The sequence below is a fragment of the Vipera ursinii genome, assembly GCF_947247035.1.
Source record: "Vipera ursinii genome assembly, chromosome: 4".
NCBI classification, from domain to species: Eukaryota; Metazoa; Chordata; class Lepidosauria; order Squamata; family Viperidae; genus Vipera; species Vipera ursinii.
In genome coordinates this window covers 21,997,905-22,015,025 of record NC_139514.1, presented here as the reverse complement: position 1 = coordinate 22,015,025, position 17,121 = coordinate 21,997,905, and the positions used below count along the sequence as shown (strand labels likewise).

The 17,121-nt window shown below is 42.1% G+C and overlaps 1 protein-coding gene across 3 annotated transcripts in view; it reads right to left on the bottom strand.

The window, feature by feature from the left end:
• Positions 1 to 517: 517 nt before the first annotated feature.
• CDK8 (cyclin dependent kinase 8) overlaps positions 518 to 17,121 on the bottom strand; it is a 66,057-nt gene continuing 49,453 nt past the window's right edge. For 2 of the 3 annotated variants that reach the window (XM_083362621.1, XM_083362623.1), the window contains 3 exons: positions 7,598 to 7,676; positions 5,725 to 5,883; positions 518 to 1,942 (listed from right to left, as the gene is read on the bottom strand). In XM_083362621.1, the coding sequence (XP_083218747.1) occupies positions 1,817 to 1,942; positions 5,725 to 5,883; positions 7,598 to 7,676 (364 nt within the window). In that variant the 3' untranslated portion in view covers positions 518 to 1,816. The remainder of the gene's footprint in view (positions 1,943 to 5,724; positions 5,884 to 7,597; positions 7,677 to 17,121) is intronic. The other variant, XM_083362622.1, reaches the window with a different exon arrangement.

Here is a 17,121-nt window from a genome sequence, read left to right as displayed (position 1 = left end):
AGAATCCTAACGTGCAGATCATGGAGCACATATAATAGGTTTCTACAGCTGCATTTTGAACCAGTTGAAATTTCTGAATGCTTTTCAAATCCAGGCCTAGGTAGAGCACATTGAGTAATCCATATGAAATAACTGAAATATCAATGATCATGAGGAGATTCTCCTGGTCTAGGAAGGAGCACAATTGGTACACAACATCTATTACTTTTTTAATGCTTTTGGAGCAGAAAACCGGAAGGATTTTCATAAGGCAGTCCTCATTTAGGAACTGCCTCATTTAGCGATCATTTGCAGTTATGGTGATGAAAAAGTAGCTTTACAGCCATTTATGACCTTCTCGGGTTTATTAAGCAAAGGAAAGCTGAAGTAAGATCACAAGCATAGTAGTGGTGTCACGTAGCAAGGACTTCACTTGAGTTGCCGGTCCCAATTCTAGTCTCTAAATGAGGACTACTTGTATTTTAATTTCTAGGCAGAACAAATTGGTATCAACTGATAAAGCACAGATATAATCATATACAGATTTATGAAAAATATTTTTATTACATAACACCTTGTTTTTAACAATGTTGATTTCTTTTAAAATTCAGAATACCTGCATCATTCATGGAAAATAGCTTGATACAGTACATGGTATAGTTTTTCCTCAAATTCTAAGTTCTCCTAACATCATAATCCTTTATTAAGGGCGACCCCCTCCCCACAAACCAGCCTTTCCCATCCTGGGGGCCTCCAAATGACCAACTCCCCCAGATCTAGCCATGTTGGCTGAAAACACGCGGAACTGAAATCCAATTCATCTGGAAAGTTCTAGGATGGAGAAGAGTGCCCTAAACAAACGTGCGAACACCTTTAAAAATATTTAAGAAAATTTAAAATCCACTACATCAAGCCAGCTCTCAAAAAGTCATGACAAACATATCTGGATGAATGCCGCACTGTTTTTTGTTTTTGTTTTTTTTGCAGGGGAACATCACTCATGCTTTTTTAACTTCCAAAGCATGCTCACAAATCAGTTAACACCAAGAGGGGGGAAAAACATTGCCTATGACAATCAGTATAGTTTGCTGAATCAAACAGCTTTATCTTAATAACACACTCATTACTATCAAATAGCAGCTTTAATACCAGTCAAGTCATAGATCTGAGAACAAAATAAACTTATGTTGAAAATTAATCTTTGGGAAGCTTGTAAATCTGCTGGGAAAAAAAATGTTTGTTTCTTTTTATTATGTCCTTAAAAAAAATCTCTGCAGCAAATTTGTTGGTCATAAAACATTGCTCAATGTGGAAAATGGATCGACCCACAAAGTCACTAAAAATCAATGTATATCAAAATCCTCTCAATTGAAGCCATAGATAGTTTGTTTTCATCTCATTAACACATACTGTATACTTCAAATACCAGTTAAAGAGATTTTTGTGTCTGTATGATTGGTCAGATAATGTTGTCAACATCAATAGAATTCACAACAACAAAAATGCTTGCCCCTAGCACATTTCACAGTTTCAACTGCTACAGACTGTCACTGAAAACAATGCATTGGTCAGTCTGAATCATGTCAAGTAAACTATGGAAGTAGCATATCCACAACACAAACTGTGCTAGTACTTTTCTTTTCAAGTCTCATTCCATCAACAGGTACAATCTGAGGGAGGGACTACTCCCAGCCTGTGAAAAGTAGCAGAACGTGGCTATCAGACATTTTGACAGTTCCAGTACATTCTTGCAGCCCAAAGCCAGGTTCCAGGCAGACAGCAGCACGGCCAGTCCTGCAGTCTTAGCAACAGTGCATTGACTTCATTCAGGTGCAGCTCAGTACCGGTGTGTCTGATGAGAGTACTGTGGAGGCTGCTGGGAGGTAGTTGAATATCCCATGCTACTCTGGGGCTGTGATGTGCTTGGTCCAGGGTTAGGATAGGCAGCATGGGGGTTGGAACGCTGAAAAAGAATCACAACACAGTTGACGTTGTATACAAGGTGCAGTTCATTTTTAAGAGATGACAAAACATGTTTGATCCAAAGCTTAACCTTTGCTCCCGGTGACCAACTTGGATTGGATCGTGCAACATTATCCTGGGACACATATATTTACTTTTATTCGTAAAAGATGCTTGCTTTGATTCATTTTTTAAATATTCACAAGAACACTAATGCCAAAGATTAACCCCCACCACAACTATAACTGGTTTTCATATATACCAGGGGTGTCAAACTGCCGGCCCACAAGCCGGTTGCATCATTTGGAGGCCACACACACCCCAGCTAGGGCAATGCAAAACAAGTCGTGATACGTCACGTCACGTGACAAGTTTGACACCCGTGATATATACCAACACAATGGTCATTTTTACATTGATTTTAAAAACCCATAAATTCTTGCCTATCCTCTTTAAGCAGTCTTGATGACAAACAGGTAACATTTCAGAAATATTTTGTCCATGTAATGAAACTACATTGAATACACTTTCCCGCTCTGGAGCATATGCTGAGTGTGGTAGAATGTGACCTACTTAAAACCATGTATTTACCGTGTGGGAGCATAAAAATGTATTAGAAAACTTGAAATATTAAATTTGTCTTCATCTTTTCACATGTATAGCAGATAAAGTAATAATGTCAAAATTTCCCCAATGCCATTATAATCAGCAGGCTGAGATCTTGAGCTTCATTATAGTCAACAACTGAATAGGAAAAGTTAAATCCTCTTTGATACAATAAGCTATTAACTCAGGAGCTACTGGTTTGGCCCTCCACAACAGTCCCATTCCTCATGAGAAAATGAATTGCCTGGTCATGAGCTTTCTCCAATAGCAAAGTTCAAAGGCGTCTCCCTATCCTGCTTCTTGAAAGCCCTACTTTCACTTCCATAGAATATCACAAGAGAAACCACTGCCTGCAAGATTTTGATCCTAGCAGGTCACTGTGGCATCTAATTACGTTTTCCAGAGTCTTTACTGCTACTCTATCAAAGGCCTAATTTGCAAGGCATTTGTCTGCCGGTTCCTTTACTTCTGATAATTGACTGATAAAAAGCAACAGTTGTATCTTCACAGGCAATCCATTTCATTATTTCTAATGGCTATAGATTATTTGCACCTGTAGCTATCAATACACAACTGCAGCTTTACACAAATGCACACAAACACACACCTCTTTACTATGCTATGCTAATTGGCAATATTTTCAAAATACTCAGGAAAATAAATGCTAGATTAGAAGATTCTGAAATGTGATTGTGAGTGCTTATTTGAAAAAGTAAATTATTTAGATATCTCCTAGGAAGCCTACTGAACATGATAGAATTGCAGATATGTAAAGAAATATATTCACTTTCTCTTTATTAAAACTATGAAGTTAATACTCCATGAATGACTTTAATAATTTAAAAATAACAGTTAAAACTGGTTAACCTTATGATATGAAAAAACTGCACATTGGACAAAATCTGCTTTAATACTGTACATTCAATAACCATATTTGTCACATATGACTTATATGCATGTTTCTTCTACTGAAAAATAGTTGTGTAAGATTTTTTTTTACAGAAACAATATTTATAGAGGAATATTATCATGGATAAAATGCTGCTCATTAATATTTTGTTTGAAACCCCAAAGCTCATCTTGTTAAGGTTTTTTTTTATTCACAGGGAAGATTCTACACCTTTTGACTCTTTTATGTACTTTCATAGATGCCAACCTTTTTATTTGACATAAGGTTCGCAGATGTGTGACAGTCTGTAGCAGAAATATCCATTAAATGCTGGATTGCAACACAGCCTTGTCCTTTAGTCAGAATAGAGCAGCCTGCCACAAATGGCACATTCTTTTCGTAAGTAAGCATATGACTTGTGAAAAGCTGAGCCTTGCCCTTCTTTTGTGTGCCTTCTGCAAATAACGTCTACTGAACAGAGACCAAACCAAGAATATCCTAGATAAAAATATGGTGAGCCAAAGTAAAAAGAGTCAGGTTCTAATCTGCCTACTAAATACATGAATATATCAATTGCCTAAATCAGGGGTGTCAAACTCAATTTCATTGAGGGCCGCATGAGCATTGCGGTTGCCCTCAGAGGGCCGGGTGGGTGTGACCTGGGTGGGTGTGGCCTACTGGGAGTGTGTGGCTAAAGTGCGTATGGCCTACTGGGTGGGCGTGGCCAGCTCTACATTGCTCGCATCAAGGGTGCCTATGGGGGCCTGGGCAGGAGTGGGACAGATCTGAGGGTCTCTGGCAGGAGGAGGGTCTCTGGGCCAGGGCCAAGGCAGTGGGGGCCGTTCCCTCACTGTTTCCAGGATGGCTTCGTGGGCCGCATGAAACCACTTCACGGGCCGGATCTGGCCCCCGGGCCTTGTGTTTGACATGTCTGGCCTAAATTGTCAAAAGATTTTAGCATCTGAATATGTAACCTGATTCTACTGAATAATACACTGGATAATTTTCTCTCTCTCAAAAGCTTTGATTCCTGAAAAACATTTGGTGATTATGAACATATAATTTCAGAATGACTGTATCAAGTGGGGATCTTGAGAAATACGAAATTAACTTTTAATGACTGTAATGTATTTAACTGCACGTTTCCGACATGCTGCATGAATTCAAGAGGGCTAAAAGTGTTTTGTTGCTGATTTTTGTTTGTGGTTAATGTCCGATGCATCTCACTACAGTGTACAAGAACAGTCAGTTAGCACTGATGGATTCCAGCTGCCCTGATACTGTTTTTTCTATTGTCCCGGAAAAACTTTTAACCATGTTGTCATTGACTATCTCTAGATTTTCAGGAAAAATGTCCCAAGTGTGAATGGAGAAAATGAATCTTTAGTGACATGCTGCAGTTCACGATCTTGTATGCTGTAACAAGTTTATCAATCAGCTGAATGTAGTTTAGTGCCTTGTAATTGCCAAGAAAATTCTCAGCAACATCCTTAAATGCTTTCCAGGTGATTTTTATCTGGCCTCACTAACAGATTTCCGAATCACTTGTCACTGATGATGTATCTGATCTGTGGACCAACAAATCCTTAATCTTGGTGTTAGTTACTCTTGGAAACATGTCTCAAATAACATAAACATTTACTTTCCTAGTTCATTGCTTTTATAAATTTTTTGCAAAAGTATTTTTTTCAGGTCAACAAGTGGTTCATGTGCCACATTTTTCTGTTCTGGAGTCAAATTCCTTCAGAGTAGCCATTTCTTTTTAATGCAATGTGATTCTCTTGCACAACTGTCCTATTTACATATGTAACAATAATGTATCTGAGCTGCATACCAAGCAGAAGAGGTTTTATATTCCACTTGTACTTGGTGTACCAGATGTGCTTCAACAACAGTTTTCCTGTTTCATGTGTGCAGCATAGCCAACAGGTACTGAAGGATGTACATTGCTATTGTGTAAAAACAAGAGATTTCTATAAAATGCTTCGTGATATATTAAATTCTAGGTTATTTTTCATGATTGGCAGCCATACATCTATAAGACACACCCAAAAGTGCTCAGGAAGCAAAATCTTTGTTGTCATGAATCTTGGCAGGAAGGCAATATAAAAATGAAGACAGTTTATGCACCCTTTGTGGTATGCAGATTTCATTACTAATCTTTTTTTAATAATAAAAGTGGATTCAAACAGATACATGTCCAATGATTTCCTTGACATTTGTGATAAAATAAATATTTCGCAAGGTAATGCAACAAAGACTAGGAAAGAGAGGTGAAAAGGGGATACCTGATAATCTGAGGTCATAATAAGTCCACCTGAGGTAGTGGTAGGAGGAACAACTCTCACTTTTTTCAAAGGAGGCCCTTGTGTATGACTGTTGTCTTGATTCCCTGGATGACCAGTTCCATTTGTGTGGTTATTGCCCTGCTGCTGCTGCTGGTTCTTCTCAAGTGGTTAAAGAAAAAAGAAAAATACAACTCAGAAGCAATTCAAATGCTGGCAATATGAAATTCTCTGTAAGGGCAATGGGACACCAAGGTGATACTAATTAAATCACTGCCCAGATCTAAAGCAAAGACAACCTATCAAAATATTTACTCAGCCTATCAAAAATGTTTACTTGGAACTCAATTGAGATTACGTGTATAGGAAAGTACTCACTTATCAGTTGCTTAGCAACCATTTGAAGTTACATGGAAGTTATAATGGACTTAAAAATGACTTATGACTTATCCTCAAAGTTACAACTGCCACACCCACACCTGGTCACATGATTGCATTTCAGATGCTTGGCAACTGGCTTGCATGGTCACATGACCGCAATTTGTGATGTTTTTGCCAGTTTCCAGAAAAAACTTCCCACTTGGGAAGAATGGAGTTGTTTAACAACCATGTGTTTTGCTAAAAGACTATAGTGATTTGCTTTACCATTCTCAATAAAATTGAGTCAGGCTGTATAGATGACCTGTTTAATGACTGCATAAACTTACAACCAAAATTCTGGTCCCAATTGTGGTTGTTAAGTAAGGGCCTTATACTAGGTAAGCATTTAGATTTGGAGCCATAATTAAAGCTGAGTAATAAGATTTTCTAATCCCGAGGATAATAAAAGCTCTTCCTGTTCTCCAGGAGATAATCTTGCGTTGTATTGTCTAAGGCAGAGAACCCCAACCTTTTGGGCACCAGGGACCAGTTCTGTGGAGAGGTTTTTCCATAGACCGGAGGGTGTGTGGTTTTGTGTGCTGCCTGCATCTTGTGGATGGGGCTTTGCTTATTTGTGTGGACTAGTTGATGGCATGCCGTGGCCTGGTACTGGTCCATGAACCGGGGATTGGGCACCCCTGGTCTAAGGTCTTCTATTTTATAGCAAATCCCTGGATCTTGTAAAATTGCACACTACTGAGATCCAATGTTATTTATAGCTTTATAAAAAGCTATTGTTTTTTAGATCTGTTTAAGATTCTTGCCACATCTTATCACCAAGCTGGCCACATTATCAAATGGTCATGCAATAAAGATAATTATAGTACAAACTGAGATTACAAAATTCAGTCCCAAAGAGGATTGTTCCATAATACATGCCCCAAATTATTTCTGCAACTCTTAAAAGGTTTCATTTTACTATTGTCCTTTGTTCTTGTAATAGTGAAGTTTGTTTTTTCAAAGATTAATACAACGGTTGTGAAGTCTGCTACTCTGCAAATACCAGTATTTCAAATCACATCCAAGTTAGCTATCCCCCCAAATATGTAAATAAATTGGTAACTCTACAAATTATGTGAGTTGTCAATCTCTGACATTAAGCCTTTCAATATTTGGTAAAACATTGTTAAATTTCTCACTGTAATGTTTAGTACTGGAAATATTAGTGATAAATGTAATGATATTCCCATATTATCAAATATTCATTTTGTTTCTACAAGTGACATTTAATTCTCATATTCTGACAAGGAATAGTTCAATAAAAGTAATGCCCCTAAATATATATAGAAAAATACACTTCATGTCCTTATTATGTGGTCTTCATATACTAAATGATTTTAAACAGAACTATTAATACTAATCTAATTCTCCAAATCATAGGCAAGTATAAAACTGTACAAGACGGGAAAAATTCTAAATGTACTTGTTTTGTCATAAGCCTTAATTTGATACCTACTTTGTCTCCTTTGTCATCAGGCTCTTCTTCAGTTAAAAATTCTCGTTTTGGATATGGGATCTGACAGCCTGCAAACACACTGCAAAAGTCCATTGATTTAGTGTGTTAATGAAGAAATGTATGAAGGAGGATATCTGCAAGTACAGGTAGTCCTCACTTACTTTCTTATTTATTGAGTGTTCAAAGTTATTATGGTGTAAAAAAACAAACAGAAAATAGCTTTGTGACCAATCCTCATATTTATGACCACTATAGAAGTCCCACAGTCATGTGATCACCATCTGAGCACTTTGCAGCTGGCATGTATTTATGATTTATTTATTTATTATTATATTTGTATACCGCCCTTCTCCCGAAGGACTCAGGGCGGTGAACAGGGCACATAAAACATACAGAATACAAAAATTAAAAAAGAATTAAATAAGAGCCCAAGCTAAAAACAGTAGAGTAATAAAAATCCCCAATAAAAACCCCAGGACATCCCCCATCAGGCCAGGCCGGCTTGCTCAAATAGGTAGGTCTTCAGGCCGCGTCGGAAGGAGCGAAGGTCAGGTGCCATCCGGAGCTCAACCGGCAGCTGATTCCATAAAGCCGGGGCGCCCACAGAAAAGGCCCTCCCCCTGGGGGCCACCAGCCGACATTCTCTGACCGGTGTCACCCTGAGGAGGCCCTCTCTGTGGGAAAGCACAGGGCGGAGGGAAGTTGACGCCGGCAGCAGGTGATCCCCGAGGTACTCCGGACCCATGCCATGTAGGGTGATGATGGTGGTAACATCACTTGATCGCCATTTGCATGCTTCCCAAATGGTTTGTGACAAGAATTGAGAATGTGGAATGAAAATCATAAGACCATGCTTAATGATTGAATGGGAAGTGATACTTTAAGTGTCTAATAGTCACATAATTTGTGGTGCTTAGAAATAGATTCGCCAGTTAAATAGCGGTCACTAAGTGAAGACAATCTGTATTCATTTTCTTCCCTATAATTTGTAACTTTATCTTAAGAACAAGTTTCACCCCATGATTAAAAGTGGTAATAAAGTATTTTTCACTTTGAACTAAGTCCTGCTTCATCAGTTCTTTGCAGTTTGATTATAGGGATTTTGTGTAATCATTAAGTGTTCAATGAGAGCTTTGGGGTGGAGGTTAGCAGGCCTGTGTTTGAGATCCGAGTGCTGCTGCTTGACATGGATATGAAAACAGCCCCCATGGGTGTCCCCTGGGCAATGGTGATGATCTTATTGAGGAGGAGAACGCGGACCTGGCTTGCATCACAGAGACTTGGTTGGGCCAAGAGGGAGGTGTCCCTCTCTCGGAATTATGCCCACCAGGTTTCCGCGTGTTTCACCAGCCACAGGCCCAGGGTAGGGGCGGGGGGTGGGGGTGGCGGCAGTTATTATTAGGGAGAGTCTTTGTCCGAGAGTGGCCACTGTCCCTCAGATAGGCAGGTGTGAGTCTCTCCTTTTGAAGTGGGGTCCTGGAGTTCAGTTGGGCCTATTGATCACGTACCTGTCTCCCAGCTGCATGTCATTGGCCCTGCCCAAGCTTCTCGACGTCTTGTCTGGGTTGGCGATTGAGTTCCCCAGGTTTATAGTTCTGGGGGACTTCAATCTACCTTCCGTGGGTGAGGTGTTTGAGTTGGCCCGGGAGTTCATGGCTTCCATGACGGCCATGGACCTGACTCAAATAATTCAGGGCCCGACCCATAATGGAGGTCAGACACTCGACCTAGATTTTATCTCTGGGCAGTGGATTAATGATCTGGGTACGGGGGATTTAACCGTCCAACCTGTTTGTTGGAACCGTGCCCCTCCTGGCTAGCTTATGCGGCCCGGGAGGGGACACGAGGCTGGTTCCATGCAGTAATAACTGCTTCTTTGAAGGAGGGTGTCTTCCCTGCCGCCTTGAAGGAGGCGGTGGTGAGACCCCTCCTCAAGAAGCCTGCCTTGGACCCGGCTGTTTTAAATAACTATCGTCCAGTCTCCAACCTTCGCTTTTTGGCGAAGGTTGTTGAGAGTGTGGTGGCGCATCAGCTTCCTCTGTTCCTGGAGGAAACTGATTATCTGGACCCGTACCAATCAGGTTTCAGGCCCGGATACAGCACGGAGACGGCATTGGTCGCGCTGGTGAATGATCTCTGGAGGGCTAGGGACAGGGGTTGCTCCTCTGTCCTGGTCCTATTAGATCTCTCAGCGGCTTTTGATACCATCGACCATGGTATCCTGCTGCGGCGTCTCAGGGGGTTGGGAGTGGGAGGCACCGTTTTACGGTGGTTCTCCTCCTATCTCCTGGGCCGCTCGCAGTCGGTGTTGACGGGAGGGCAGAGATCCGCCCCGAGGCCTCTCATTTGTGGAGTTCCTCAGGGGTCGGTTCTCTCCCCCCTCCTGTTCAACATCTATATGAAGCCGCTGGGTGAGATCATTCGTGGTTTCGGGGTGGGGTATCATCAGTACGCTGATGATACCCAACTTTTTCTTTCCACCCCGAACCAACCCAGCGATGCCCTCGCCGTGATGTCCCGGTGCCTGGAGGCGGTCCAGGTCTGGATGGGGAGAAACAGGCTTCGTCTCAATCCCGCCAAGACTGAGTGGCTGTGCATATCGGCATCTCGGGTCAACCAGACTATTCCATCTCTAACAATGGGGGGTGAGGTGTTACCCCCCGTTGATAGGGCTCGCAACTTGGGCGTCCTCCTGGATTCACGACTCAATTTTGAAGACCATATAGGAGCCGTGACCAGGGGGGCTTTTGCCCAGGTTCGCCTGGTGCGCCAGTTGCGACCCTATCTGGACCGAGATGCCCTACGCACAGTTACTCATGCGCTTGTGACCTCCCATTTGGACTACTGCAACGCTCTCTACATGGGGCTGCCCTTGAGGACCACTCGGAGACTTCAGCTGGTGCAGAATGTGGCCGCGCGAGTTGTGATGGGGGTCTCCCGATACTCCCATGTAACACCTCTACTCTGCGAGCTGCATTGGCTTCCGGTTGCCCTCCGGGTGAAATTCAAGGTGCTGGTGATGACCTATAAAGCCCTACATGGCTTGGGTCCGGGATATCTGAGGGAACACCTGCTGCCGGCATCAAGTTCCCTTCGTCCAGTGCGCTCCCACAGGGAGGGTCTTCTCAGGGTGCCACCGGTAAGAGATTGCCGGCGGACGACACCCAGGGATAGGGCCTTCTCAGTGGGGGCTCCTGCCCTTTGGAACCAGCTGCCAGTGGAGCTGAGGACTGCCCCCGACCTCCGTTCATTCCGCCGGGACCTGAAGACCTGGTTCTTCAAGCTCTCTGGCCCAGGCTGAGGATTAATTTATTTTAATTGGGGTTTTACTTATACAGGGATAAATTTTTAAACTTGGTTTTTTAACTTTTGTATTTTTGGTTTTTAATTACCCTGTAAACCGCCCTGAGTCCTCTGGGAAAGGGCGGTATATAAATGTAATAAAATAAATAAAAAATAAATGGTCCGATCACTTCCTTCTCCGGCTAGACTTTCAGTCTGCCACCCCCCACCGCTGGGAGGTGGAACCGACCAGGTGGTTCCGCCCCATGCGCCTGATGGACCCTGAAAGGTTCCAGTCGGAGCTTGGGACATTTCCTGCTTCGCTTGCCCACAACTCTGCCGAGGCCCTAGTAGAAGCCTGGGAGAGGGCGGCTGCTGGGGCCTTGTATCGAGTTGTGCCTTTGCGGCCTCTGACCCGGCGCAGACCCCGGGTGGCCCTCTGGTTTACCGAGGGGCTCCGAGAGATGAAGCACCAAAAAAGACGCCTAGAGAGCTGTTGGAGGTCCAGCGGATCCGAATCTGATCGAACACAGCTAAGAACTTATCTTAAGTCTTACCTAGTGGTGATGGAAGCGGCAAAGCGTGTTTACTTTTCCGCTCTCATTGCGTCCGCAGATAACCGCTCAGCCACCCTGTTTAGAGTGACCCGCTCCCTGTTTAACCAGGGACCAAGGGATGACCCCTTGCAGGGTAGGGCTGAGGAATTTGTGCAGTATCTGCAGGACAAAATCGCTCAGATCCGGACTGGCTTGGACTCTTTGATTATACCATTTGGGGTGAGTTTGACCCTGTGACTCTGGATGATGTGGACAGGATCATGCGTAAACTGAGTGCTACCACTTGTTTATTGGACCCATGTCCTTCCTGGCTGGTTTCAGCCGCCCGAGAGGTGACAGGGGGCTGGCTCCAGGCAGTGGTCAATGCTTCTTTGACAGAGGGTGTCTTCCCCTCCGCCTTGAAAGAGGCAGTGGTGAGGCCCCTCCTCAAGAAGCCTGCCCTGGACCCGGCCTCGTTGAATAACTACCATCCTGTCTCCAAACTTCGCTTTGTAACAAAGGTTGTTGAGAGTGTGGTGGTGCGTCAGCTCCTGCAATTCCTGGAGGAAGCGGACTATCTGGACCCGTACCAGCCGGTTTCAGACCTGGCTACAGCACGGAAACAGCATTGGTCGCACTGGTGGATGATCTCTGGAGGGCCTGCGACAGGGGCTGTTCCTCTGTCCTGGTCCTACTTGACCTCTTAGCTGATTTTGATACCATCGACCATGGTATCCTGTTGCAATGGCTCGAGGGGTTGGGAGTGGGAGGCACGGTTTTACAGTGGTTCTCCTCCTCTCAGGCCGTTCGCAGTTTGTATTGTCAGGGGGACAGAGATCTACCCCAAGGCCCCTTACTTGTGGGGTGCCTCAGGGGTCGGTTCTTTCCCCCCTCCTGTTTAACATCTACATGAAGCCGCTGGGTGAGATCATCCATGGCTTTGGGGTGAGGTATCACCAATATGCGGATGATACCCAGTTGTTCATCTCCACCCTGAGCCAACCCAGTGATGCCCTTGACGTGATGTCCCGGTGCCTGGAGGAGGTGCAGGTCTGGATGGGAAGGAACAGGCTCAGGCTCAACCCCTCCAAGACCGAGTGGCTGTGGATATCGGCATCTCGTACTGTCCAACAAGTTCCTTCTCTTTTGATGGGGGGGAGGTATTGCCCCCCTCAGAAAGGGCTCACAACTTGGGTGTCCTCCTGGATTCACGGCTCAACTTGGATGATCATCTAACGGCCATGACCAGGGAGGCCTTCACACAGGTTCGCCTAGTGCGCCAGTTGCGCCCCTTTTTGGACCGAGATGCCCTATGCACGGTTACCCACGCCGTCACTTCTCGTTTGGATTACTGCAATGCTCTTTACATAGGGCTGCCCTTGAAGAGCACCTGGAGGCTTCAACTGGTGCAGAATGCGGCCGCGCGGGTGCTTATGGGAGTATCTCGGTACTCCCATGTTACACCACTCCTGCGTGAGCTGCATTGGCTTCCAGTTGCCCTCCAGGTGCGATTCAAGGTGCTGGCTATAACCTTTAAAGCCCTACATGGCTTAGGCCCGGGGTACTTGCGAGACCACTTGCTGCCATTGTCAACCTCCCATCGCTCGGTTCGCTCCCACAGAGTCGGCCTCCTCAGGGTGCCATCAGTCAGGCAATGCCGGCTGGTGATCCCCAGGGGGAGAGCCTTCTCTGTGGGCGTGCCGACCTTTTAGAATGAATTGCTCCTGGAGCTGCGGATGACCCCTGACCTTCGGTCCTTCCGCCGTGACCTGAAGACGTGGTTGTTCCAACAAGCGGGCCTGGACTGACTACGGTTTTAATTAGCTTTTTACTGGTTTTTAAATTGTCATATAATTATTGTATTTATTGTTTAATTCTTTTTTAAATTTTCTATTTTATGTTTTTAATTTTTATTGTTGTGCGCCGCCCTGAGTTCTTAGGGAGAAGGGCGGCATATAAATTTAATAAACTAAATAAATAATAAATAAATGTCACTGGCTAATCCCTTTAATGGAAGTGCCTTGAACAATGCTTCTGACATGAGAGAGATAGGACCCCACCAAGGCATCCAGATATTGGTTTATGTCTAGCATGGCTTCTGCTGATTTACAGCAGAACCATGTAATAGAATCATTGTCACCAGAACAATTCTGTAACCAGAAACCTCAGTGTGGCACACTCACAACAATATACTCTGAATCTCCAGATGGCTCCCCCAATTGGCTTTGTAGATCGGCTTTGAAATATTGGGGCATAATTGCCAGAAAGTTGAAAAATAATCACTCAGTTGTGGTCAGCCTTGCAGATTGTCAGTTTCCAGAGGTGAACCACTAGTTTACTATTTTGTAAATTATATTAAAGTCTAAAGCTGTACATGACAGTGCTTCAGGTCTGGAGGGTGTGGATATAGCATTCATTAGAAACTCCTTAAAGCAAGAGACTCATTCTCTAGGATTGTACTGTAAGTAGAGGACACCTTTTCCCTCTGAATTCAAAGTACCTCCTTATTAAAATCTTTTACAAGCCCAAAGAAGAATGAAAGAGTTGCACTGTTTGTCATTCTCTCAATAAAGGTAATCCAACAAAATGATTAAAATCAATTCAGTCCCAAAATCACATCTCAGATCAGACTGAAACCAGTGTATTCTAAGAATGTCTTCCACCATCCTCTTCAAAATCTTGCACAAAATATCCACTTTCAAGCCATACAAGCCCTGAGCCAGGACAAATAGCATGATATTCCATCTCGATCAATTTTATTTGCAGCCAAAATGTCCCAAAGCAAATTAGAAACATAATCTAAACTTGACATTGGGTAAAACAATTTAACCAGTAAAATATTTAATAAATGCTACATAATAGACTTAAAATCCCAGCTCACTGATTTGTTACCAAAAGGCTTGGTTTTTTTAGCTGAACTTAAAAATGTCGCTGTCGCCACTGTAATTTTAGGATTTTCATCTGCAATTGAATTACATTTGCATGCTCAGAAATGTCTTTAAGATTTAAAATAGATAACTTCCTGACAAAGACTCTTACAATATTCATGATATAATATAATATGATTCATAATTTCATGATCAGTACCATTATAGGGACAAAATCTTTCAGAGATGGGATTTTTTTTAAAAAAGAAAATACCATACAGTATATTTGATGGCAACACTTTTAAATCTGACTTTTGAAAGGCTACTCTGTATCTACTAAAATATCAGCTAGTCAAATATTTAGAGAGTTGAAAAATATAATTAATCCCAAATGTTGTAGGAAAATGGGATACTTTGGCTTTGGACATTAATTCCTGTACTGAATTATTCCATAGTCTTTGTTTGATACAATGAATTGCTGATGTCACATTCCTGGAGTGTACATAATTAGGATCAATGTCAATCTGACTGTTTTGAATTACCTTGAGATACTTTATCTGCAAACTCGTGTCTAAGTCAGCATAGAGAGGACTTGTTTCATCTATGAAGTCCTCAAACTTGTTACAAATAGTTGCTAAATGTCAACATCCCAATCAGCTAGCCAAAATTCATGTATGTTGCTGTAGTCATGCATATGAGATGAATGGTGATATAAACTGAATACATCCATTAAAAAAATAATCTCAGGACCATAGATAAATAAACTGCCTGTATTGCCTGATGTAGATGTAAATGTAAGTTTTAGTGCTGAGGTCCAAAATATAATACAAAGGATGCTGATATGCCTGTGAAGACATTTTTAACTCCTTGGCCCGTTAAATGGCTTGTCTTAGCAGGATGAGATGGTTCATCAGATAGCCTGGACCTATGCCATTAAGGGCTTTAAAGGTCGTAACAAACACCTAGAGCTGCACTAAGAAGCAGACTGGTAGCCAGTGAAGTTCACTGATATGCTCCTCATGGATTACCAAAATCGCATTACATACTGAGTAGGCATGCTCTTACCAAAGAGTATAGAAGCACTCTTCTTAGCTCATCAAATGGCATGCTGTTTGGAATATCTCAAGAATTATTTTTTAATGTGGCCACACTATTTGAACTCATCAAATTGGCAGATGACACCAAGCTGGCAGGAATAGCCAACACTCCAGAAGACAGGCTTAAGATACAGAAGGATCTTGACAGACGTGAACATTGGGCGCTATCTAACAAAATGAAATTCAATTGTGAAAAAAGTACATTTAGGCAAGAAAAACCAAACGCACAGGTACAACATAGGTGATACCTTGCTCAATAGTAGTAACTGTGAGAGTGATCTCGGAGTCCTAGTGGACAATCACTTAAATATGAGCCAGCAGTGCCAAAAAAGCCAACACAGTTCTAAGCTGCATTAACAGAGGGACAGAATCAAGATAATGTGAAGTGTTAATACCACTTCATAATGCCTTGCTAAGGCCACACTTGGAATACTGCATTCAGTTTTGCTCATCACAATGTGAAAAATATGTACTCTAAAAAGAGTACAGAGAACAGCAACAAAGATGATTATGGAACTGGAGGCTAAATTGGGTATGTCTAGTTTAATAAAAAGTGGGACAAGGGGTGACATGAAAGCAGTATACCAATATCTCAGTGGCTGCCACAAAGAAGAGGGAGTCAAGCACCTGAAGGCAGGACAAGAAGCAACGGATGGAAACTAATCAAAGAGAAGCAACCTACATTTAAGGAGAAATTTCCTGACAGAACAATTAATCAGTGGAACAACGTACCTCCAGAAGTTTGAATACTCAAACACTGGAAGTTTTTAAGAAGAGACTGGACAACCATTTGTCTGAAATTGTATAGGATTTCCTGCCTGAGCAGGGGGTTGGACTAGAAGACTTCCAAGGTCCCTTTCATCATCACCATCACCATCACTATTATTATTTTATGGAACAATTTAAATGAATCTAAGAAATTTGATAATATTAACTCCTTGCCTTCATACCCTTTTAATGCTTTTATCTTTTCTATCAAGATGCTAAGAAAGAACATTACTCCTTGGGACTTGAGTGAGTAAAGATAAGAAGTTGTCAAATTAGGATACAGAAGGATATGAGACTTATATTGTTGAATGTTCTTACAGCAGAAGTCATTGTTACTTCCAGAAGTGAAACTATCACCATCTGGATGCAGTGCAACAAAAACTCTTCCCTTGGGTTTTATAAATTAAGAGAGAAGTAAAAAAAAATCCTTCTAAAATCCCACATAATATCAGGCTGTTCTGTTGGGGTGACTAAAATAGCTTACAATTGACTCTAGACGTTTGCCTATCCATGAAAATTATAATCTGTGCAGGTCCTTAGTTCCTGGTGACAGGTATATAAAAGCTTTTCAAGAGAACTCAGTTTTACCTGGTATTATATATGAATCTTGCATTCCACGTAATATTGAGATATAAAACAGTTTCTTACCCTGTCAATATATTCTTTTCCCCTAAATAAAGTACAAAAGACTGTGCTTTTTTAGCTTTTAATTTCAGTCAAACATTACAGAATTGTTTATAACTTTTTAAAAATAATTTTTAACCTTTCATTTTATTGTTATTATTTATATATCACTATTCAGAACCATTTTTTTCTCAGGATATAAAGATCATGTGTCAATGTTACATTCTTGCAGTCTTGAATGAAAAGGCAACATATAAATCTAATAAATCAATACTTATTCTTTAAAGTACAGGGCTCCATATAGACGCAGCTCTTAGGGATTCGAAAGAAAAATTTCTATTGAGGGTAGG